The sequence below is a fragment of the Carcharhinus amblyrhynchos genome, chromosome 1 (genome assembly GCF_965287045.1).
Source record: "Carcharhinus amblyrhynchos chromosome 1, sCarAmb.v2.hapA, whole genome shotgun sequence".
Classification (NCBI taxonomy): Eukaryota; Metazoa; Chordata; class Chondrichthyes; order Carcharhiniformes; family Carcharhinidae; genus Carcharhinus; species Carcharhinus amblyrhynchos.
In genome coordinates this window covers 79,985,408-80,012,184 of record NC_137324.1, presented here as the reverse complement: position 1 = coordinate 80,012,184, position 26,777 = coordinate 79,985,408, and the positions used below count along the sequence as shown (strand labels likewise).

The window sequence follows — 26,777 nt, the reverse complement described above, 5'->3', positions numbered from 1 at the left end:
TTTTAATTGAAGCACATAGCATGGCAGTCACGAAACCTATTTTGTATTTTTGGGCCAGAATTACCTAACAGTCCAATCAGAAGAGGTGACATTTAGTGTTAGCTACATGTATAATCACTGCATTGCAAAGGCTACGAATTTGATGTGGACCAAGGTTTTACAATGCAACAATATTTATAGTGCCAATTGAAATACAGGGGTTGAAATGATTAACTGACAGCTCAGCAAAATAAAATTCAAAAATTTTATATGCCCACTTTATCAAATAAATCTGATGCAGCAAAATGTCTGCATTTTTAAACAAGATGTTGTAATAAGTGCATGTTCTTGCTCTCAGCCCAATTCACTGTGTATAACAGTAATTTTTTTTGCTCATAATCCTGGCCAATAATTTACAACATTCCTCCACACTTGTCCATTTTATGTCTGAATGATCACATGTTTGGAAACTTACATAACCAAAGTAACGAATAATCCAAAAGCTCAGGTGAAGCACAGACTGGCTCATGGCAATGTAAGCGTCACACAAATAATAAAATACAAAGCAGCCATTTTCAATAAAGCTCAGAAACCTGCACAAAACTCTTAAATAGAAGATAATTTTACAAAAACAAATACTACACGGGGCTCATACATCACTGACCTCCTTCAGGCTTCCTTTTTAAGTCACGGTACATCAACTCCTGACTTATTTAGTTGTGGTTATGTTTTAATCAAAAAAACTGTACAATAAATACTTATGGTTACAGATGAGGAAAGCAGTTCAGACCCTCTAAATTATTTCATCTAGAAAGATCACAAATTTTCACTGTGCAATAGTCCACCGCTTCTTGAGTTTTGTCTCCACTATATCTAGTGGAGACAAAACAATGTTGATCACTCTTTTGTTAACAATTTCCTGCCATATTCTTAAATTTACATTTTGCCAACTTGGATCAGTTATACAATACCAGATAGTTGCAGAACAAGCATACAACCTGTAACCAAACATTAACCAAGCTTGTGACCTCCAATTTACCATTCACATTTTCAGATTAAACATTTATACCAGCCATGAAATCTTGCAGTGAACATAGCTGTTTTCCGGGTGTTTATTCTGGCAGGTATTAAAGAAATTTTAACTGAAAATGAATATCAAAGATACTCCAATTTAAACAAAAGATTAGCTTACTTTCTTCGTTACATGACAGATTCTCTCAAATTTTCTTTTAGACACACTCAGCATCCCAAAAATGTCTATTTTTTTTCAAACCGGCAGTTTTTAAATCCTGCTGAAAAAATACTCAGTCATGACCTTTCATCTTGTGATTGAACAAATATGATGCGCAGTAAATAATACCGTTACCCATTTATGTTTTGAAACAGGAATTATCAAAAAAACTCATATGAATACAGTACTGCTCTTTGGCATCCATTCCTGCCAAAAAGCCAGAAACCAGGCACAAAGAGATATCAGCTTTGCAAGTATACAACTAAAATATTGCCAATTTAATTCTATGCTGTAAAGTTAAATGTCTAAATAAATAATGAAGTTGAGGCCCTAACCATTCCCCAGAGGTTTCTTTAATTTGTCCTAGTAAAAGAAAATCTGAATTTCCCCTAAACTTCTGTTTTGCAGCAAAAGAGATCTTATCCTTCCCAGTCATAAAACATCCCCCATCTTCATATTCTAACCTGGCACAAGCCTAATGGCAAAATAAATAAGTGCCCTTGTCTCATCCAGAAGTTACTATTAACATAGAATAAACTGCATGCTTTTATCAGTTTGAGTGGGCAAATGTATAATTCATTTCTCTAGAAAGAGCTTAAAAGCTTTCCATGTGCAGCATCTAACTGTTTTTTAAATGACCCCTTTCTTGCCTCTGAAACACTTACTAGAAGTATATTCCAGTTGTTTAAGCATAATGCAGCATCCAGGGGGTGGCTTGCAAGGGTCCTTTAAAACTATTTTAATAATTGTTTTCCTTAGAAGGCGATTAAGTTTTAATATGAACCGCTTCAGGGGTGACAAATAAATAGTTTTCTATTGAAATACACCTGCAATATCACGGTAGTTTCTTAACAGCTAGCATTTCTCTCTGCAAGTACTCTTACGCAAAATAACGGGTAAATAACGTCATGCAACAAATTTCAAAAAGTTAATTCTCCAAACACAATACAGCTTTACGCGGATGCTGCAACTCAATGATTTCACAGCAGTGCATGTTCTGTGAAAAAGATCATTTCCACTTGTGTGCAAGTGCTTTAAAAGGAAGTTTCATTTTAGAATTCATCTGCAATTTTCACACTTAGGTTCACGATATGCCACTACATCGAGACGTGGATAAAAATGTAGCACCGAGACAGAACTATTCATGTAGATGTCGATACTTAAATCCCAGATGAATTTTACAGAATGGAAACATAGTGGCACAGAACTTCAATACAGCCCTGGGACAGTTGAGTGAGATTTCTTAAATCCGCATTCTGCCCGGATTAGATGGCCATTGATCTTCACCATCAAAGCAAACTGAAACAGACCCTGGACACGTCCCCAGCTCTTTACTCACCATATTACAAATTGAAGCGATGTTTCTGACAGTCATTAGTTTGCAGCCTGTGGTTCCTGCGCCATCTTTATGAAAATATTATAAACCGGGGAGGTGGTGGGGGGGAGGGGGGGTAGAGAGTGGGCAGTGAGGAGGAGGAGGAGGAGGAGGCTTCGCCGGGAGTGGGCGCTGGAAGCTGGGCCGGCCCAGGGAGTCTGCCAGGCGGCCGCACTGAGGTAAACAAAGCGCCGGAGCCGGGCTGCGCTCTCTCTCTCTCTCCAGGCCCATTCACTGTCCAGCCGGCCCCTCACGCCGAGTATTAACAGCTCCTAGCCTGCCAGTGACAGCCTCTGCTCGCTCGCCCTGTTATTCGCTTTAAATACATGATGGCGGTGTTCCTCCCCCACTGCCCCCTGTCTCCAAGCTCCCGATCACCGGGATCCTCCTGACAGCTCGGCAGGAAGCAGCCGCTCTCTGATTGACACCCGCAGCATCCAATCAGAGCGCCCAGCCGCCTGTCACTCAGCCAATCAGTGCGCTGGGGGGAGGTGCCAGCCGGCCGCCTCAGCTCCTCTTGTCCATGGTCCCCAGTCACACTCAGTTTGCAAAAGGGGGGATGTTTGTAAATCTCAAGGTCAGCTCTGCAAATTGCTGGCTGCGTGCATCCCCGCATTTTAATTAGATAATTCCCACTATTTTTAATGAATATATTTGCTTTCAACGGGTGACTTTTAGTACTTAAATAATTACAGGATTATGCGGGACCGGGCTTTTTTTTTGTACTGAAGGCTTTGGTTTGAACTGCCAAAACTAAAATTATGACCGACCTTAAAAACTATGCTATGTAATTTGCAATCACAACAATGCTGTTCTATTAATCTTCTGCCCTGAATTATCTTAACATTCTGGGCAAAGTCCGCTAAGCAATTTATTCCATTAAATAAGTAACTGAACAAATTATTGTTAGTGCACTGCTGAAAAATACTGCAGCACACATTGCAAAGGGTGCTTGGAGAACAATGATGATGTGACCTATTCTCTTCGCCCCCCCCCCCCCCCCCCCGGCGTCCCTTCCCCGTATCTCCTCCCCCAACGCCCCTACCTCCATCTCCCCCCAATTTATTTTATTAATTTTAAGCATTATCCACTAATTCCTATCTGAAAGTTCATTTGTGAGTGAGGGGGTCAGAATCAAGCAAAGCTGTGATAACATAGTTAATGTATCCAATGATTATTTTCTCCAAGTATCTAACTAGACGAGCCACAAGCAGCATGCTTTCCATAATCGATTATGATCCACATGGAACTAACGCTTCTGTATAAATAGGAGATAGCCTTATTGTGCTCAGATCAGATGCTCCCGAAGGGTTGGTGATAATTCACTTTGAGGAAAGAAGGGTCAGGTATAAAATTTGCGAGAAGCTGACAGCCACCATAGGGGCCAAGAGAAAATACTGAGCATTTGGAAACAAGTTGACATGACATTCATTTTTTTAAATGGGGCAGTAAAGAACCATGGGTTTTACCTATCGAATGGATAAAATAATTGAACTGATTATACACAGTATTATCTGTATGTTAATGGTCTACCAAATACCAACAAATATTGAGTCAAAAAGGTGAAGGTCTCATTGAATTCACTTCTGATATTTTTGAATGATGATGTCCAAGGGGACTGTGAAAAACCTTGCCATGTTATACTTAGACTTCTAAGAGTATTCACAAAATTCAGTTAGAAAAAAATGACTACACAGTTTTATGCAATCACATTCAAGTAAAATTTGGAATGAATAAGGAATTCATGCAAACGACATTACCGGAAGCAGCGCTCAGAGAACAGAATGAAATTGGAGACCATTCAATATCCTAGGATTGGTGTTGAGAAAGTTAGCATCATTGGCAAAGCCAGCAGCTTTCTTTGCCTAACCTTAATTGTCCTTCAACTGAGTGGATTACCAAGCCATTTCAGAGGGCAATTAAAAGCCACATTGCTGTGGATCTGGAGTCACATTTTGGCCAGACCAGGTAAGGATGGCAGATTTCCTTCCTTGAAGGACATTGGTGAACCAGCTGAGTTTTTACTGCAATTGATGATTGTTTCTGAGAAAAGTTTTCAATTTTTAACTTTATTAATTGAATTTCAGTTTCATCAGCTGCTGTGGTGGGATTTAAACCCATCCCCAGAGGATTAACCTGGACATCTAGATTACTAATCCAGTGATGTTATCACTATGCCATCACATCCTGCAACATTCACGACTTACATCCAGAAGCACAATATACATGGCAAAGTTGAAAAACAATACCCATAGGTTAAAAGGAGTCAAATCTGAAGAGGCAACAAGGGATCTTCAAAATTAATATGTAAGTGGGTGGATTAATCACGTTTAATGTAAGTATTGTAAAGTTTTGCAACAAAATGAAAACATGGACCAGATGCACTTTCCATGAATGGTGTTGAAACAGCTAAAGGTGAAGTTTAAAGAGCAGTAGAAGTATTAATTTGCGCAATCAGTCTGAAGCAACAATCTAGAAAGCAAACAGAATATCACAGTATCACATTCTGGTTACAGTACAGAGGTGATCATTCAGTCCATCATGTCTGTGCCAGCTCCCTGAAGGAGCAATCCAACTAATGCCAATCCCACACCTTCTCCCCATAGCTCTGAACATTCTTCCCTTTTCAGGTAGTAACTTGGGCTCTGCCCAGGTACCCTCTACACTGCACAGGCACTGCCTGTGCACTCCCTGGTAGTGCTGGGAGAGTATCCAGGTAGTGACGTTACTAGGATAGGGCTGGGAATGCCCAGGGTGAAATGGTTTGCTTGCTTTGCACTGGGGCAGCTTTTAAAAATAATGCTCCAATCCTCATGCTACTAAAAGTTGCTGGCAAGGCGAGCAAATCAGAGCGAATGCCCACCAGTGTTACATCGTGGAACCTGTGATTTGAACTATATTTTTCAAAGTGCTACAACTATATGGTGAAGAAAGCCACCATTTCCATCAGTGGCTTCAACATTGCTTTGTCAACCTGACATCAGCCTTTGCCGATATTGGGGAAATTCCTGGCCACAGTATTCATTTACTTCTACAGCTAGGCCCCCTAGTTCCATGCATAAATTAACTCTTTGTTCCCTATTTGGACCCATTTCTCCTTTTGCTACCTTTTTACTATTTATATGCTTATAGAACACTTTTGGATTCTCTTTCATGTTAGCTATTAGTCCCTTTTCAAACTCTCGCCTTCCTGCTTTTATTTGCTTTCTCAATTCCCCTCTGAACCTACTATAGTCAGCCAGATTTGCAGCTGTATTACCCTTCTGACATCTGTCATAAACACACTTTTTCTGCTTCACATTAATCACTATATGTTTTGTCATTCAGGGAGCTCTTGATTTGTTTGCCTTACCTTTTCCCTTCATTGAAGTATACCTAGACTGTGCCATCTATTTTTTAAAGGCAGCCCATTTTCCCTGACAGTCTTTGATTTCAATTTATCTGGCCCAAATCTGTTCTTTCCCCCAGTTAATTATTCTTACTCAGGATACTTCCTTGTCTTTTTCCATTGTCGGTCTAAACTTTATGATACAATGATCACAGTTCCCTAAATGTTCTCTAACTGATACTTGATTCACTTGGCCCACCTCAGTCCCAAGAACCAAGTCTAACAGTGCCTCCTTTTTCATTGGATTGGAAACATACTCCTGTAGAAAACATGCCTGAGCACATTCCAGAAACTCTTGCCCCTCTCTGAACATTACGTGACTACTATTCCAGCCTAAATTTGGATAATTAAAGAACCCGTTTTAACGGTCCACTTTGGTAGGAAGAATGGTAGGAAGGACTATTACTTACGTGGCGAAAAACTGCAGCAGGCGACGGTGCAGAGGGACCTCGGGGTCCTTGTGCATGAGTCGCAAAAACCCAGCCTGCAGGTGCAGCAGGTGGTCAGGAAGGCGAATGGGATGCTGGCCTTCATAGCGAGGGGGATTGAATATAAAAGTAGGGAGGTCTTGCTGCAGCTGTATAGGGCATTGGTGAGGCCGCAGCTGGAGTACTGTGTGCAGTTTTGGGCGCCGCACCTGCGCAAGGATATTTTGGCCTTGGAGGGAGTGCAGAGGAGGTTTACTAGGCTGATACCGGAGTTGAGGGGGTTGAGCTATGAGGAGAGGCTGAATAAACTAGGCTTGTACTCGTTAGAGTTTAGAAGAATGAGGGGAGATCTCATTGAGACGTATAAGATGATGAATGGGATGGATAGGATAGAGGTGGAAAGACTCTTCCCGCTCAAAAAAGACAGTAGGACTAGGGGGCACAGCCTCAAGATAAAGGGGGGGCAGTTCAGAACGGAGTTGAGGAGGAACTTCTTCACTCAAAGGGTGGTGAATCTCTGGAATTCTCTGCCCGTTGAAGTGGTGGAGGCTGCCTCGCTAAATATTTTTAAGAAGCGGGTTGATGGGTTTTTGATAAGAGAGGGGATTAAGGGTTATGGGGAGAGGGCGGGAAAGTGGAACTGAGCCACGACAGATCAGCCATGATCTTATTGAATGGCGGGGCAGGCTCGAAGGGCCAGATGGCCTACTCCTGCTCCTATTTCTTATGTTCTTATGTTCTTATGTAATTTCCTTGCAAATTAGCCCTGCATCTTTTCCACTAGTTAGTGGTCTACAGGTCAGTGATGGGCAACTTAGCCTAGTGAGCGGGTTGCAAGAGTGGCCCATCCTTCACCTCAGTGGGCCAGAAGATTGAAATCAGGCTTGTTCACTAATCATGACCCCCTGAACAAGATTGAATACATTTAGTACAGCCGAATATTTCATAATGAGTTACAGAAAATGCTTAATCATTTAAGCAGGTAAGGAAGTAGATTTCCTTCCCTAAAGGACATTAATGAGTCAGTTGGGTTTTTCCAACAATCAGCAATGGTTTCATGGTCATCAGTAGAACAAAGAACAAAAAAAAAATACAGCACAGGAACAGATCCTTCAGCCCTCCAAGCCTACAATGACCATGCTGCCCAACTGAACTAAAAGCCCCTACCCTTCCGGGGACCATATCCCTCTATTCCCATCCTATTCGTGTATTTGTCAAGACATCCCTTAAAAGTCACTACTGTATCTGCTTTCACTACCTCCCCTGGCAGTGAATTCCAAGCACCCACCATCCTTTGTGTAAAAAACTTGCCTTATACCTTGCCCCTTGCATCTTAAACTTATGTCCCGAAGTAATTTACTCTTCCACCCTGGAAAAAAATCTTCTTGTAGACTTCTATCAGGTCGCCCCTCACTTTCTGTAACTCCAGTGAGAACAAATCAAGTTTCTCCAACCTTTCCTCATAGCTAATGCTCTCCATACCAGGCAACATCCTGGTAAATTGTTTTTGTACCCTCTCCAAAGCCTCCACATCCTTCTGGTAGTGTGGTGGCCAGAATTGAACACTATATTCCAAGTGCGGCCTAACTAAGGTTCTATAAAGCTGCAACATAACTTGACAATTTTTAAACTTAATGCCCGGCCAATGAAGGCAAGCATGCCGTATGCCTTCTTGACTACCTTCTCCACCTGCGTTGTCACTTGCAGTGACATTGTACCCAGATCCCTCTGCTTATCAATACTCTTAAGGGCTGTGCCATTCACTGTATATTTCCTATCTGTATTAAACCTTCCAAAATGCATTATCTCACCTTTGTCCAGATTAAACTCTATCTGCTACCTCCCCTCTCAAGTCTCCAACTGATCTATATCCTGCTGTATCCTCTGACGGTCCTCGTCACTACCTGAAAATCCATCAACCTTTGTGTCGTCCGCAAACTTACTAATCAAACCAGTTACATTTTCCTCCAAATCATTTATATATATATATTACAAACAGCAAAGGTCCCAGCACTGATCCCTGAAAAACATCACTTGTCACAGCCCTCCATTCAGAAATGCACTCTTCCACTGCTGCCCCCTATTTTTATGATTAAGCCAGTTCTGCATCTGCCCTGCCAGCTCACTTCTGATCCCATGCGACATCACCTTCTGTACCAGTCTGCCATGAGGGACCTTGTCAAAGGCCTTACTGAAGTTCATGTAGACAACATCCACTGCCCTATCCTCATCAATCATCTTCATTGCTTCCTCAAAAAAACTCAATCAAGTTAGTGAGGGCGGCATGGTAGCACAGTGGTTAGCATTGCTGCTTCACAGCTCCAGGGATCTGGGCTTGATTCCTGGCTTCGGTCACTATCTGTGTGGAGTTTGTACATTCTCCTCATGTCTGCATGGGTTTCCTCTGGGTCCTCAGTTTCCTCCCACAGACCAAAGCTGTGTGGGTTATGTTGATTGGCTATGCTAAAATTGCGCCTTAGTGTCCTGAGATGTGTAGGTTAGAGGAATTAGTGGGTAAATATGTAAGGATATGGGGGTAGGGCCGGGCTGGGATTGTGCTCGGTGCAGACTCAATGGGCTAAATGGCCTCTTTCTGCCCTATAGGGTTTCTATGATTCTATGCCCTCCTTTTCACAAAACCATGTTGCCATTCGCTAATACGTTTACATATTTCCAAGTGCGAGTGTCTTGAAGAATCCACTCCAATAATTTCCCAACCACTGACATAAGGCTCGCCAGCCTGTAATTATCTTGATTATTCTTACTACCCTTCTTAAACAAAGGAATGACACCGGCTATTCTCCAATCCTCTGGGACCTCCCCTATAGGATACAAAGATTTCTCTCAAGGCTCCAGCAATTTCCTCCCTTGCCTGTCTGTGTTCTGGGGAATATTCCATCAGGCCCTGGGGACTTGTCTACCTTAATGTTTCTCAAGAACCCCAATACCTCCGTCTTTTTGATCTTAACATGATTCAAGCTATCTACACACCTTTTCTCAGACTCATCATCCACCAAGCTCTTCTCCTGGATGAATACTGACGCAAAGTACTTATTTAATATCTCACCCATTTCCTCTGGCTCCACGCATAAATTCTGTCACTTGTCCTTGAGTGGGCCAACCCTCTCCCTTGCTACCCTCTTGCTCTTTATCTATGTGTAAGAAGCCTTGGGATTTTCCTTAATCCTGCTGGCCAATGACTTTTCGTGGCCCTCCTTACTCTTTGCTTAAATTTCTTTCTACTCTCTTCATATTCCACACTTGCTTTGTGTGTTCCCAGCCTCCTAGTCTTGACAAATGCTTCCTTTTTCTCTTTTAGGCTCACAATATCTCTCGTTATCCAAGGTTCCCAAAACTTGCCATACTTATCTTTCATCCTTACAGGAATGTGCTGGTCCTGAATCCCTATCAACTTACACTTGAAAGCTTCCTACATGCCAGATGTTAATTTGCCTTCAAACATCTGCCACCAATCTACTTTCTTAATATTGTTGTAACTAGCTTTCCCCCACTTTAGCACCTTAACTCGAGGACTACACATCTTTATCAATCAGAACCTTAAAGCTTACTGAATTGTGGTCACTATTCCCGAACTGCTTCCCTACTGAGATATTGACTACCTGGCCAGGCTCATTCCCCAATGCCAGGTCCAGTATGGCCCCTTCCCTAATTGGACTTTCTACGTACTGTTTCAATGCTGTTTCCTGGATGCTCCTTACAAACTCTGCCCCATCCATGCCCCTAGGACTAAGTGAGTCCCGGTCAATATAGGGGAAGTTAAAATCTCCCACAGCAACAACTCTGTTACTTTTACACCTTGCCAAAATCTGCCTACATATCTGTTTCCCTATCTCCCATTGGCAGTTGGGTGGCAAATAATAAACCCCCAATATTGTGACTACACCCTTCCTATTCTGAGCTCTATCCATATGTTGTGTCAGCCCTCCAAGATGTCTTCCTGCACTATAGCTATGATATTCTCTTTAACCAGCACTGCAATTCCCCCATCCCTTTATGCTGCCTGAAAAATCTGCATTCTGGTACATTAAGCTACCAATCCTGTCCTTCCCTTAACCAAATCTCTGTTATAGCAACATCATTTTTCCAAGTACTAACTCAAGCTTTAAGTTCATCTGCCTTACCTGTTACAGTTCTCACATTGAAACAAATGCACTTCAGTCCATCAGACCCTCTTTGATTAGCAACCATACCCTGCCTGCTCTTCCTCTGAGTCTTAATGGAATTTAATGTTGGCAAGTGCGAGGTGGTCCACTTTGGTAGGAATAATGGTAGGAAGGACTATTACTTACGTGGAGAAAAACTGCAGCAGGCGACGGTGCAGAGGGACCTCGGGGTCCTTGTGCATGAGTCGCAAAAACCCAGCTTGCAGGTGCAGCAGGTGGTCAGGAAGGCTAATGGGATGCTGGCCTTCATAGCGAGGGGGATTGAATATAAAAGTAGGGAGGTCTTGCTGCAGCTGTAAAGGGCACTGGTGAGGCCGCAGCTGGAGTGCTGCGTGCAGTTTTGGTCGCCGCACTTATGCAAGGATATTTTGGCCTTGGAGGGAGTGCAGAGGAGGTTTACTAGGCTGATGCCGGAGTTGAGGGGGTTGAGCTATGAGGAGAGGCTGAATAAACTAGGCTTGTACTCGTTAGAGTTTAGAAGAATGAGGGGAGATCTCATTGAGACATATAAGATGATGAATGGGATGGATAGGATAGAGGTGGAGAGACTCTTCCCGCTCAGAAAGGACAGTAGGACTAGGGGGCACAGCCTCAAGATGAAGGGGGTGCGGTTTAGAACGGAGTTGAGAAGGAACTTCTTCACTCAAAGGGTGGTGAATCTCTGGAATTCTCTGCCCGTTGAAGTAGTGGAGGCTGCCTCGCTAAATATTTTTAAGACGCGGGTTGATGGGTTTTTGATAAGCGAGGGGATTAAGGGTTGTGGGGAGAGGGCGGGAATGTGGAACTGAGCCACGACAGATCAGCCATGATCTTATTGAATGGCGGGGCAGGCTCGAAGGGCTAGATGGCCTACTCCTGCTCCTAGTTCTTATGTTCTTAATTCTCAGGTTTCCCTTCAGTTAATTCGCCTTTGCTTTGGTTCCCACCTCCCTGCTAAACTAACCTTCCTTCCAAATGTAATTGTAGTAGATTCTTAATTCCAGATATTTTTTATTGAATTCAAGTTCCACCATCTGCTGTGGTAGATTTGAATCCAGGTCCCCAGAACATTAGCTGAGTTTCTGGCTTAATAGCCTCGTAATAATACCCCTAGGCTATTGCCTCCCCAATCCAATAAAGAATTTAGGAGAAACCTCTTTGGCCAAAGAGTGGTTAGGAAATTAAACTTGTTACCACATAGCCTAGTTAGGATGAATAGAATGGATAAAGGAAAAATCAATAGAAGAACATGTTCTGAGGGCTTGATGAGATGGAATGGGAGGAAGCTATTCTAGGACTTTTTCTGCATGGAGGTCGGTCACCAGTGGAGTGCCCCAGGGATCTGTTCTAGGACCCTTGCTGTTTGTCATTTTCATAAATAACCTGGATGAAGAAGTGGAGGGATGGGTTAGTAAGTTCACTGACGATACGAAGGTTGGTGGTGTTGTGGATAGCCTGGAGGGATGTCAGAAGTTGCAGCGTGACATAGATAGGATGCAAGACTGAGTGGAGAAGTGGCAGACGGACTTCAACGCGGATGAATGTGTAGTGGTCCATTTTGGCAGGACCAACGGGATGCAGGAGTACAATATCAAGGGTAGGAGTCTTAGCAGTGTTGAAGAGCAGAAGGATCTTGGGGTCCGGGTCCATAGGACTCTTAAATCGGCCTTGCAGGTGGAGGATGTGGTCAAGAAGGCGTATGGAGTACTGGCCTTCATTAATCGAGGGATTGAGTTTAGGAGTCGGGAGGTAATGCTGCAACTTTATAGGACCCTTGTCAGACCTCACTTGGAGTACTCTGCACATTTCTGGTCGCCTCACTGGAAGCTATTGAGAGGGTGCAGAGGAGATTTACAAGGATGTTGCCTGGATTGAGAGGCATGCCTTATGAAGATAGGTTGAGGGAGCTAGGTCTCTTCTCCCTGGAGAGATGAAGATTGAGAGGCGACCTGATAGAGGTTTATAAAATGTTGAGAGGAATAGATAGGATGGATTCTCGGAGGCTATTTCCCAGGGCTGAAATGGTCACTACGAGAGGACACAGGTTTAAGGTGCTGGGAAGCAAGTACAGAGGAGATGTTAGGGGTAAGTTTTTCACTCAGAGGGTGGTGAGTGAGTGGAATCGGCTGCCGTCGGTGGTGGTAGAGGCGAACTCGCTGGGGTCTTTTAAAACACTTCTGGATGAGTATATGGGATCTAACGGCATTGGAAGTTATAGATAGTTCTATGGCTTGGTAGGTATAGATGTGATCGCTGCAACTTGTGGGCCGAAGGGCCTGTTTGTGCTGTAGTGTTCTATGTTGTGTTCTATGTCTATGACTAGCCAGTCGGGTCAAATGTTCTGTTTTTCTATTGTAAATTCTAGATAATTGTTGTTGAGGCAGACAATGCACAAGAATGATTTATGTTAATAGTTTACTTACTCAGCCCTAGAAAATAAGATGTGTGGTTAAGGCATTAAAAGAGAAATAATTTTCTGATCGCAAATGGTCATCCTTCTCTACAGAATTTTGGGACGGAATTCCTTCCAAAACCTGCTCCTTATCAGTCAGGAAGAGTTACTCTCCTAGAGCAATGCCAAAAGTTTCAGTAAGCTAGAAAATGAGCTGCAATACACACAGAGTTGGAATATATTTATATCCAAATTGAGAAGAAACACTGATTTGCTTAGGATATTTACACTATTGTTCTGAGTCTCAATAAATACAGAACATCCAGCTTACCTTGCAATATGTGAATTCATTGTCCTCTACAAATCAACCAAACAGAAACTCAACAGCAAAGTCTAAATTTTGGATTTTTTGTTATTGTTTTTGAGCAGATCATTTTCTTTATTCATTCATGGAATTTGGGTCTCACTGGCTAGGCCAGCATTTATTGCCCATCCCCACTATCTTGAGAAGATAGTAGCAAACTGCCTCCTTGAAACATTGCAGGCCATGGTGTAGCTGCACCCACAATAGAGGAAGGAAGGATGTTCCAGGATTTTGATCCAGTGACCATGAAGGGAGAGCAATATACAGGTAAATTTTCCAATCCTGCCTACCTCGGGAATCATCACAAGCAGGGGTGGACAACTTAATGGATTGTTAAAAGGTCTATTGACCTTGGACTGGAATTTAGTTTTCCAGGCAGGCAAGACTGGAAAATCCTGGAGTCGATTCTCCCAAAAAAGTTCTAAATGTTGAATTCACTGCAGGATTTCCTCAGAATAGTGTCCTAGGGAAAACTGATGTAAATCACGATTGTTTCTTCAGTGCAAATTCAGACAAGAATCTCCCATACTCTCTAATACAGAGGCCACAATTGTGAATATCATTAAAAGCTCGTGGGGTGGGGCCTATGCACGCCAGAGTCTGACAGCATGCGCAGTGGCCCCAAACTGTCAGCCTGCAGTTTTCTGGCCAGTTAGATCGCTGGCCAGCCCGGGAACCTTGCAGTGCTGTCCCCCCCAACAACCTCCCCGGCCCGATTACAGCTCCCACAAGCATTCCCAGGCCAGCCCTGACTCCATCGGCCCGGAGTGCCACAACCTCCAGCCCCCTACCCCTGCAGTGAAACCCCCCCACCCCTGCAGATTCCCCCCCAAGAGAAGCAGACACCCCTTCCCCAGTAGACACTCCACCCCACTGTCAGACACCCATCCCTCCCCACCCAAATCTGCCCCGATCGCTGGCGTTCCTCCAGCCCCAGTTGATCCCAATGCAGAGTGGCAGCAGGACCCCTCACCCCCACTGATTGCACCCCTCCCCCAGGCCCTGCCCCCATCTAGCCCTGCTAGCGGGCCCAGTGACTTCAGTTCCAGCACCCGATAGTAACATTTAAATTACATTAAAAATCATTTACCTGCTGTTCCCACTGGTTTCACAGAGCAGTCCCAACTGTACCAGTTTTCCAGCACTTGCATGCATCGGGAATGCATAAGTGAATCCCACAAAATGGTTGATGCGTGATTCTCCTGAGTCCATGCGCCAAAAAAATTAGTGGATTGGGATGGGAGAATCATGCCCATACTTTCAAGTCAGGATGATGAGTGACTAGGAGGGGAATCTGCAGGTGGTGGTGTTCTCATACAGCTGCTGGCCTTGCCCTTCTAGGTGGTAGATGTCATGAGTTTGGAAGGGGAAGCCTTGGTGAGTTCCTGCCATGTACCTTGTAGATGGTACACACTGCTGCTCTTGTGTGTAGGTGTTGGAGGGAGTGAATACTTATGGCAGTGAACGGGGTACCAATCAAGCAGGCTGTTTTGTCTTGGATGGTGTTGAGCTTCTTGATTGTTGTTGGAGCAGCACTCACCCAGGCAAGTGCAATCTACTTCAACACAGTCCTGACTTTTGCTTTGGAGATATTGGATAGGCTTTGGAGAGTCAGGAGGTGAGTAAATCCCCATGGAATTCCCAGCCTCTGACCGACTTTTGTAGCCACAGTATTTATATGCTGGTCCACTTCAGTTTCTGGTCAATGGCAACCCACAAGAACCTTGCTAGTGTGAGATTCAATGATGGTAATGTCATTTATTGTCATGGGAATATGGATGGATTCTCTCTCTGGTTGGAGATGGTCATTGCCTGGCACTTTGTGTTACTTGCCCCATATCAGCCCAAGCCTGAATATTGTCCAGGTCTTGCTGCAAATCGAGACAGACTACTTCAGTATCTAAAGAGTCACAAATGATGTTAATTATCGTGTAATCATCCATGAACATCCCCACTACTGATGGAGGGAACATCATTGATGAAGCAGCTGAAGATGGTTGGGCTTAGGACACTATCCTGAGGAAATCCTGTAGCTATGTCCCAGGACTGAGATGATTGACCTCCAACAATTTAAACTTTGAAAGTTACAGTTCACATTAACACTGCAATGAAGTTACTATGAAAATCCCCTAGTTGCCACACTGCAGTGCCTAGGTCATCTAGCACTTTGTGTTAGATATGACCCCAACCAAAGGAAGGTTTTTTCCCCGTTCTCCTTGACTTCAGTTATGCCAGGGCTTCTTGATGCTACACTTGGCCAAATGCCACCTTGATGTCAAAGGCAGTCTTTTCACATCACTTTATGAGTTAAGTTCTTTTGACATGTTTGGACCAAGGCTTAATGAGCTGAGTAACTGAATAGCCATTGCAGAACCCAAGCTGAATCTCTGTGAGCAGGTTATTGCTGAGTAAATGTCTTTTGATCGCTTCCATCACCAGCTGGAATGGGAGGACTGACATATGAAGAGAGATTTTATTGACTGGGCTTGTACTCCCTAGAATTTAGAAGAATGAGTGGTGATCTCAAAAAAAATAAAATCCTGATGGGACTGGGAAGAATGTTCCCAACGTTGGGGGAAGTCCAGAACTAGGGGTCACAGCTTAAGAATAAGGGGTAAGCCATTCTGCACTGGGATGAGGAAGAACTTCTTCACTCAGTTGTGAACCTGTGGAATTCTCTACCACAGAAGACTGTTGGGGCCAGTTTGTTAAATATGTTCAAGAGGGAGTTGGACATGGCCCTTATGGCTAACAGGATCAAAGGGTATGGAGAGAAAGCAGGAGTGAGATACTGAAATTGTACGATCAGCCATGATCATGTTGACTCATGGTGCAGGCTCGAAGGGCTGAACGGCCTACTCCTGCACCAATTTTCCATGTTTCTATGTTTCTATTTTGTTGATGATCGAGAATAAATTGATGGTATAATAATTGACCGGACTGGATTTCTCCTGCTTTGTGTACAGGACTTACCTGGGCAATTGCCAGGTAGATCCAATGCTGTAGCTGCACTGGAACAGCTTGGCTAGGAGCTCAGCAAGTTCTGAAGCACAAGTCTTCATTACTATTGCCAGAATATTGTCAGGGTGCATAGCCTTTGCAGAATGCAGTACCTTCAAGCATTTCTTGATGTCACATGGAGTGAATCGAATTGGCTGAAGACTGGCATCTGTGATGCCAGAGATTTTGGTTGTGGCCGAGATGGATAGTATATATTGTAACACACAGCAGCTGATTTGAATATGTTGTAGCACATAGCAAAACAATATCATTACATTTATAAGTAGGTCACACAAGTGATGGAAGTACTTTATTATAATACTGTTCAATTTCAAATCAGAACTCCTAAAGAATGCTGTAGGCACCAGGGAATTGTCTTATGTGCAATACTGATAATGAATTATCACCAGTGTGATGACCTATTTTCATTTAACAATGCAGAAGCTTAAGCTGTTGTTTACCTGATTTTTAGGATCAAAATATCCCATTGCACAGCTAATTCCCTGGTTCCGGCTAGACATTCCATTCTAAATTCTCCAATCGATGATCACATTTCACATATGTTGACTAACTACAAGACATTCCAGGGCAAATCAAAATTATTATGTCATGGTTCATTTTCTGAACTATTAACTCAACATTCATTTAATGAAATTAGCAAATTACCATTTAAAATTTCACTTCAACAAATTATCCTGTCAGGAGGTAGTAAATTATCAGCAATCCTTACAGAATAAAATCTAATAACCTGTATTTCAACAGACTATTAACTTGAATAGGCAAACTACAGGAACAATTACCTTCATCACAGTTACTGAGCCCCTCGTGAATAATAAATTAGGTTAGAGTAACCAAATAACAAATTATTCAAAGAAGACTGACTAGTCATTTGAGTTCTACAACCCCAACATCATATAAGCTGTTTTTAAAATCCAGACTGAGTCTGAGGAGACAGATTTTAAGATGACCACTTTCCTGTATTAATGTTTGAATAGGCAAATCATGGTTGAGTAACTTAATTGAGTTATTTGATGAAATAATAGAGACAGTAGGTGAGGGTGGTGCTGTTGATGTTGTGCATATAGACTTTCGAAAGGTGTTTGACAAAGATAATGTTTGACCACATAATAGACTTGTGATTAAAATTAAATCCCATCCAATTAAAAGGACAAAGCCAGGATGGATACAAAATTGGCTGAGACAAGAATCAGAAACCGGAAAGTAACGGTGAATGTTTCAGACCAAGGGAAGCATACAGTCATATTTCTCAGGGGTCAGTATAGGGACCCACTGCTGTTCTTGATATATGTTAATGACCTGGACTTGTGTATACTATACATAATTTCAAAGTTTGGGGCAGACACAAAATTGAGAAATGTAGTCAGAGGAGGATAGTAACAGACTTCAGATGTCTTCTATCAAGATGGCGCTGGAGCGAGGCACTTCTTGCAAGTTATCCCCAGCATATGCTCTATTTTTATCTTGCTCTATGTTTTTAAAACTGGACACTATATTCTGCACCCTCTCCTTTCCTTTTCCCTTATGTACTCTATGAATGTATGTTCTGTCTGTATAGCATGCAAAGAACAATACTGGATCCCAAGACATCTTACAATAATAAATCAAATCAGACACATACTGCTAAAATGAACAGACATGTGGCAAATGAAATTTTGTGCATAGAAATGGAAAGATACATTTTGGCAGGAATTTAGTGAAGGCAATATAAAATAAAGAGTACAATTTTAAACTGAGTGCATAAGAATTAGAAGCAGGAGTAGGTCAATTGGCCCCCCAAGCCTGACCTTCAACCTCAAATCTATTTTTCCATCTGAACCCCATATTCAAAAGCCCAAATCTAACAATCTGAGCCTTAAATGTACTCAGCAATTGGAGGAGAAAGTTTCAAAGATTCACAACCCCCGAGTCAAAAAATTTCTCCTCACTTCAATGACTACCCATTTTCCTGAGACTATGGCCCCTATTTTGAGACTCTCCATCAGTGATCCTTTCAAGCCCTCTCAGATCACTTCTCATTGTGTAAACTCCAGAGAATATAAGCTCCAGAGAATTCTACTCAATTCCTCCTCATAGGGTAGCCCGCTGATCCCATGAATCAATCTAGTGAATCTTTATTGCACACATTTACATCCCCCCCCCCCCCCCCGCCATCCCCCTCAACACCATACTAAGATAAGCACATTCTTCCTTCTGTGCAGAGGCCAAAACTGTGCACAGTATTCCAGTGTGTTCTCCCCAACACCCTCTCCAACTGCAGCAACACTTATTCTTGTAATCCAATACCTTTACAATAAAGGCCAACATCCACATCCCCTCTGAATTGCTTGCTCAACCTACACCTGACTTTCTTTTTTTTTTACAAGGTCAATTAAATCCCTCTCCAAAGCAATATCTAATCACTTTTCATCAATTCTAAGATGTTTTCTTTTTCTATTCTTTCTTATTTTTCTACCAGACTCACATTTGCTCACTTCATTTTCTATCAGCCATCCTCATGCCCTAATATTCTCCCTAACTACTGCACATTTTGCTGAAAGTTAACCAAATTTGTTAGATTTGAGTTAGGTGGGAGGTTAAATTCTGATTCCCAACACAGACATACCTCCAGTCTCCCTGCCCCCATCACCAACTTCCAGCTTTAATTGAGGCAGGAATGTGGGGGTGAATGGGGAGGTGGTGATCACCCTACTCCCAGAAGCCGAATTGGCACTTTATATATAATAATGAAGCTGCAAGCCTCACACCTATTGCCATGCAGGATTTCAACTTTAATTGCTATCAGCTGAGTTTCCCAAGCATTTGGGAACCCAGTTGCTTCATTAAGGTAAGAATTTGTTGGTTCGAGTCCTTAACACCTATCTCCTAGAAGCAAGCACCTGCCTAAAAATCCTCCACAATTGGGCACCTTCCCACAACCTTCCTTCTGAAGCTTCTGATGGTCTCTGCACCTCATATCCACTAGGGCCCTGATCCCAGCCCTCCCACCCCCTTCCTCTCAACCTACAACATTAAATCTCTGATTTATCTTTCCTTCCCCTCAGACCCGAGGGCTCTGATCCCCCTTGAAATGTGCCTCTTATTCCACCTTCCACAACCTAGAGATGCCCCAGTCTTCAAAATCCAATTCCTCTTCACTCACTAGGAAGTCACCAATCTCTCACTCCCCAAGGTCCCTTACAGTCCTTACCCTGGATGGGAACCCAAAAAGCAACTCTCTATTTTCCCCTCTCGATCACTATCTCTGACAAGAACCTACTTGCTGCTGCAATCTTCACTAATTGTCTCCCCCTCTGTTCAGGGACCCAACCTGTCGATCCATGTGAATCTCTACATGATAACTGAATCAATTACATAAGTTACATTATGTAGAGTTAAAAGGCCAATGCTGAAGAAGCCAATCAACCCCCAACACACATATATAGGTATTGGTAGAAAACTTGGACATCTCACTCACAAACATAATGTCTCACCAAAGCAAATAGATATCATCAAAATTTGATGATTTACATTGATTGGCATGAAAAAAAGCATTTAATCTGAATGTCCCAAATTGCTGAGACATGCCTATATAACCAAAGATAACATGCAGTGAATTATGATGGAAGGTTTTCAGAAAATTGTGTCTGCTCTTACCATTACCTTGTTATGAACTTATCTTGAATTCAATTGCATGCCTTCTGAAAGTGCCAACACTGTACAATACAGTATGGTGAAAACATTCATTCACACATTGTGTAGAAACTGATTATCTGTAAAAATCATAAACTATGAAATAGATTTCATGCCTTTATTCTACTGTGTGCATGTTTTATAGCTTAATTCAAAGGGGAAAAAATGTATAGGTGCAAGGTCAGTTTATGAATGAAATTAATTTTCTAAAATTGAATGAGTTTTAGAAGTATAAAACAGTAATAAACTAAAGTGACCTCAAGTTTAGAATAGAACTAAAATTGTTTCAAGACTATTCAGGTAGATGTGAATATCAGAAAAGATTAAATGTGAGTTGGATAATACAGAAGCGAGGTATGGTCATCCCTCCCAAAACTCTCTATTTTTCTTAAATAATTTCAGGATTTTGACTGGACTAGCCTCTCCAGGAGTCCAATCCAAATATTGATCACTCTTTATACAAGAATAGTTTCATATCAGTCTTAAATTTTCCTGTCATCGGTTTTAATCTTATTCTCTTGAATTATTCTCTTGAAACTGCAGCAGGCGACGGTGCAGAGGGACCTCGGGGTCCTTGTGCATGAGTCGCAAAAACCCAGCTTGCAGGTGCAGCAGGTGGTCAGGAAGGCTAATGGGATGCTGGACTTCATAGCGAGGGGGATTGAATATAAAAGTAGGGAGGTCTTGCTGCGGCTGTATAGGGCATTGGTGAGGCCGCAGCTGGAGTACTGTGTGCAGTTTTGGGCGCCGTACTTACGCAAGGATATTTTGGCCTTGGAGGGAGTGCAGAGGAGGTTTACTAGGCTGATGCCGGAGTTGAGGGGGTTGAGCTATGAGGAGAGGCTGAATAAACTAGGCTCGTACTCGTTAGAGTTTAGAAGAATGAGGGGAGATCTCATTGAGACATAAGATGATGAATGGGATGGATAGGATAGAGGTGGAGAGACTCTTCCCGCTCAGAAAGGACAGTAGGACTAGGGGGCACAGCCTCAAGATAAAGGGGGTGCGGTTTAGAACGGAGTTAAGGAGGAACTTCTTCACTCAAAGGCTGGTGAATCTCTGGAATTCTCTGCCCGTTGAAGTGGTGGAGGCTGCCTCGCTAAATATTTTTAAGACGCGGGTTGATGGGTTTTTGATAAGAGAGGGGATTAAGGGTTATGAGGAGAGGGCAGGAATGTGGAACTGAGCCACGACAGATCAGCCATGATCTTATTGAATGGCGGGGCAGGCTCGAAGGGCTAGATGGCCTACTCCTGCTCCTATTTCTTATGTTCTTATGAATTACAACAACTTGCATTCCTGTAGTACTCAACAAATACAGGTAGATGCCTCAAGTCACTTGGTATTAGGAGGATAAAATAGTAGACACTGATGAGTAGGGAAAAGTCAATCAAGTGAATACACATTGGCGCAGCTGAAGAGAAGAAAAATCCTCTCACAAGCACAGAAATTCTGAATGCTCACATGATGCTGGAACTTAGTCCCTTGGTTGGAGAATTAAAACTCTGACTTCTCAGCCTTGTAACTTCCAGCAGCTCTCTTGATGCACATACAGACAAAGTTTAAGTCAGCACAGCTTCCCAAAACACCAGGAAGAGAGAGAGAGAGAGCCTCTAGTTACTAATTAACAAACCAGTGAATTTTCACTCCAGAAAGGCCAGGACATCTGCTTTCAGGTAGCCAGCAGAATCGATAATGCCAGGGAGAGAGAGAGAAAAACCTGCCTGCCACTTGACAACCAGAGCAGCTTCTGACTCTAAAAGCAAAACTAAAAGTCCTTGGATTCTTCTGGGGAGGAACCACCTCACTTTGACTTGTCAATCAATCTTCCCCTTCACAAATGTTTTTTTAAAAGTTTATGTATTAGTGTAACAAGTAGGTTTACATCAACACTAATTGGTGAAGTTACTGTGAAAATGCCCCAGTCGCCACACTCTGGCGCCTGTTCAGGTACACTGAAGGAGAATTTAGCATAGCCAATGTACCTAACCAGCATGCCTTTCAGACTATGAGAGGAAACTGGAGCTCCAGAGGAAAGTCACACAGATATGGGGAGAATGTGCAGACTCCGCACAGACAGTGACCCAAGCTGGGAATTGACCCTGGGTCCCTGGCACTGTGAGGTAGCAGTGCTACCATGTCACCCTGCAAGGTCATTTAAAAAAATCCCAGAAACTACCTGAGGCCTTGAGTAAAAATAAACAAAACACCATTTAAGCTATTGAAGCAGCAATAAAAGGACTTCTAGTAGACAGCCTGGCATCAATGAAAAATACCTTAACTGCAGAGAACATGATTTAAGACATTTCTTAAAGGCACACTAACATTACGTCCCCTAACCCTTTATGTTATTATTAATCAGATATCTATTAATCCCTACCTTAAACATACTCAATGGCTGAACTTTCATAGCCTTGGGGGGTAGAGAATTCACAGATTCACAACCCTCTATGTAAAGACATTTCTCCTCATCTCAGTCTTAAAATATGGCATTCTCTTTATTTTAAAATTGTGCCTCCTAATTTTAGACTCCCCAACCAAGGGAAACGCCTTACCTGTATCTACCTTGTTAGTTCCTATGAGTATTGTCTAGATTTCAGTGAGATTACCACTCATTCTTTGAAACTTAAAGGGTACAACCCCAGTTTGCCCAAAAGTACCGCCATCTCCAAACAAGTTTGGTGAACATTTGTTGCACTCCCTCTATGGCAATAATATGCATTCTGAGGTAAGAGGACCAAAGCTGTACTTCGGGTGGGGTCTAACCAAGCTCCTATACAATTGAAGTAATACCTCAACGGAAGGAAACAGACTGTGACAAAGTATACCGTACATAGAAAAGGAAAGGAGAGAGTGCAGAATGTAGTGTCACAGTCAAAGCTGGGGTTTAGTGGAAGATCAACTTAATGAGAGGTAGGCCCATTCAAAAGTCTGATGACAATAGGGAAGAAGCTGTTCTTGAGTTAGTTGGTATGTGTCCTCAGACTTTTGTATCTTTTTTCTGATGGTAAAAGGTGAAAGAGAGCATGTCCAGGATGCATGAGGTCTTTTTGATTATGCTGGCTGCTTTTCCAAGGCAACAGGAACTGGGGGATTGATTTGAGTGATGGACTGGTCTTCGTTCATGACCCTTTGTAGTTTTTTTGCAGTCTCGGAAAGAGCAGGAGCCATATCAAACTGTGATACAACCAGAAAGAATGCTTTCTATAGTGCATTTGTAAAGGTTGGTGAGGGTCGTAGTGGACATACCAAATTTCCTTAGCCTCCTGAGAAAGTAGAAGCATTGGGGGGCTTTAATAACAATAGAGTCAGCATGGAGGGACCAGGACAGGTTATTGGTGATCTGGATACCTAGAAACTTCAAGCTCTTGACCATTTCCACTTTGTCCCATTGATAGTCAGGGGCATGTCCTCCACTATGCTTCCTGAAGTCAATGACTACCTCCCTCATTTTGTGGACATTGAGGGAAAGATTAATGTTGTAGCACTAGTTCACCAGATTCTCTATCTCTTTTGTGTACCCCGCATCGTCATTGTTTATAGATCCGACCCATTGTGGTGGTGTCATCAGCAATTAAAAATCAAGTTGAGGGGAATTTGGCCACAGTCATAGGTGCATAAGGAGTATAGTAAGGGGCTGAGAACACAGCCTCGTTGGACACCGGTGTTGAAGATGATTATGGAAGAGGTATATTGCCTATCCTTACTGACTGTGGTCTGTGGGTTAGGAAGTTCAGAATCCAATCACAGAGGGAGGAGCCAAGCCCCAGGCCACCGATTTTAGAGATGAGTTTCGTAGGAATAATGGTGTTGAAGGCTGAGCTGTAGTCGATAAATATGATGCAGGATTGGCTAAGAAGAAAAAGTGTTGGGATAAATGCATAATTTTCAGGTTGGCAGATTGTGAGTGGAGTGCCATAGGGACCAGTTTAAATGTGGGTTGTCACCCATTTCAGAGACAAGGAGAAATGCTGTCTCTCAAAGTCTTTGGAATTCTCTTCTTCAGTGAGCAGTGGAAGTTGAGTCATTTATTAGATTCAAGGCTGGTTAGTCTAGCAAACCAGATTGTTCGACTCAACATTGAAGGTCCATCTCCAGTCGTCTGGTGACCTTGTCAAGGCAAACTTAGCAGTCAAACATGTCACAGAGTCAGAGGGTGCAGTGTGGAGAAAAAAACGTCACAGAGTAACGCCCATTGGGCGGGGAGAGGAGGCCAGGCTCCATGGCCCTGCCCATTGTGTAAAGAGGGGCGGTGCTCGGTGACTCCGCCCACTGCCTTGTAACGGGGCGGGGCTCCGTGGATCCGCCATTGAGTATAAAAAGGGCGGGGTTCCCTATTTACGCCCTTTTCCAGCGCGTGATGCCGGTGGGTGGTAGGTGGTGAGATGGGGGATAGATGCTCGTTGACCGCGTGCTTCGCCGGCCGCGGAGTAACCCAGCCACTGCGGGGGGGAGAGAGCGGTAAAGCGGCCCGTTCCGTCACGGGGCGTCGGGCCCGGTCCTGGAGTGGGGCCGGGTTTGGGCTTCGGGCCCGGTCCTGGAGTGGGGCTGGGCCGGGGATGGCCTAGGCTGTGTTTAGGGATGGGCTTGGTCCTGCTCTGTGTAACTGATGGAGCGATGGTATTCCTGCAGTTGGGGAAAGCCGCTGGCCCCGGGGTGACGGTGAAACCTTTCCGGGGCCGGGGCGCCTCCTTCCCGTGCCTCGTGGTGTGTTTGCTGCTTCCTCAGCGGTGAATTCACTGAGTTTCAGCTCTGGGGCAGCATCAGGTCAATAACTGAAGGGGAGCCGCCAAAGCGAGCAGCATGTTAATTGAGATGGTCAACATGCTTTAATATTTCCGTTAAAGGACCGGGAGATTGGGAGCATCAGCTGCAAAACCCCAAGTATGCACGTGGTCGAATAATGTGTAGATGAATATTGATATTTTGAAGTTGCTAGATTATTGCTAAAGAACATGATACTGTTTTTAGTAAACGGCACATAACTAAAAATGTGACATGCAGTAGACAATCGTTGTCATTTAAAGATGAATGCATTACAATGTAAGGTATGGTAGGACCGTGATTCTACACCTGCGACACTGGCTTTACATTCAATCAAGCATGAACAGGTTTTAATTTCTTAAGTTTTAGCTCACTTAATGACCATGAATCTACAGCATAAATTGGCTGAATATTTAATTTGCATTATCCTGGATGCTGAATAATTGGTTTGGTAAGGATGATTATACAATATGGACGCTCTGCTGACATTGCCACTGAGGCACATTGTTAGGAGACTAGAAGGAACTTGATTCTGCACAACAGTGCAGTCTGGGAGTGCTTGATGCTGATATTGATGACTTGTGTGGGATATCCCTAGCTCAAGTCCCTCATCTTAGTGTCCAGTGACAAGTTAAAATATTGAGGGGGGTCAATTTTGCTGACTAAATCACCTGGGAGATAGGGGAGGCATTGTCAAAACAATGCTGGAAAATGCTACAGAAACAATTGTTACCCATGCTGTATGGGGATATATTTAAAGTAGGGGACTGATGGTGGTAAATTGTGTTCTCTAGTGTTTTGCATTGTTGATTTACAAGCTTGTGCATAACAGCATAATTAAACCAATTAATGAGGTCCTGTTTATTCCAGGATTTCAGTGCATAATCATGCACTGATGTTTACCTGGAAAATTTCCCCACTCTCCTGACAAAGGGGAAAAGCCCCAAAAGCTAGTGGTTTTTGCCACCAAAAAATCTGGATTTTAACCTGGTGTTGAGACTTCTTTCTGTGCTTACCTGTAAAACTGCAGGGCTGTCTTTATTTGTCACAACACTAGGGGGAATGTTGCTGCATGTGCCAATGGGGGAGGTGATGGCCTATTGGCACTACTGTTAGACTATTATCCAGAAACTTGGCTACTGTGCTGAGGACCAGGGTTTGAGTGCTGCCACAGGCAGATTGAGCTCAGTAAAAAAAAAAATCTGGGATTAAAAATCTGCTGATTGTTGGAAAAACCCATCTGGTTCACATTTAGGGAAGGAAATCTGTTCTTACCTGGTCTGCCTCCCAAAACCAGCCATTGATGCCCATGTCCCATAAATGGGTTAAAAAAAGTTGCAGTGTCAGGTTGGCAGCTGTTTAGATTAAAATGAGCAAGTTGGCTTAATACAGACTAACAATAATTGGTTGCTCAATTTTAGCTCTATGCAGTCCTTAACCAATTGTATCTGTTTTGCTGTAATTGTCACTGAAATATGCTTCTGATGCATTGTGAAGATATAAGAACATAAGAAATAGGAGCAGGAGTAGGCCATCTAGCCCTTCGAGTCTGCCCTGCCATTCAATAAGATCATGGCTGATCTGTCGTGGCTCAGTTCCACATCCCTGCCCTCTCCCCATAACCCTTAATCCCCTCTTATCAAAAACCCATCAACCTGCGTCTTAAAAATATTTAGTGAGGTAGCCTCCACTTCAACAGGCAGAGAATTCCAGAGATTCACCACCCTTTGAGTGAAGAAGTTCCTCCTCAACTCTGTTCTCAACCACCCCCCCTATCTTGAGGCTGTGCCCCCTAGTCCTACTGTCCTTTCTGAGCAGGAAGAGCCTCTCCACCTCTATCCTATCCATCCCATTCATCATCTTATACGTCTCAATGAGATCTCCCCTCATTCTTCTAAACTCTAGCGAGTACAAGCCTAGTTTATTCAGCCTCTCATAGCTCAACCCCCTCAACTCTGGCATCAGCCTAGTAAACCTCCTCTGCACTCCAAGGCCAAAATATC

At 43.2% G+C, this 26,777-nt stretch overlaps 1 protein-coding gene across 2 annotated transcripts in view; it reads right to left on the bottom strand.

Annotated features, from left to right (window-relative positions):
- The window catches only part of usp46 (ubiquitin specific peptidase 46), a 71,481-nt gene extending 68,510 nt beyond the window's left edge, over window positions 1-2,971 (bottom strand). For both annotated transcript variants that reach the window (XM_080187647.1, XM_080187656.1), the window contains exon 1: window positions 2,550-2,971. In XM_080187647.1, coding sequence (XP_080043773.1) covers window positions 2,550-2,585 — 36 coding nt within the window. In that variant the 5' untranslated portion in view covers window positions 2,586-2,971. The remainder of the gene's footprint in view (window positions 1-2,549) is intronic.
- Between the last annotated feature and the right edge of the window lie 23,806 nt (window positions 2,972-26,777).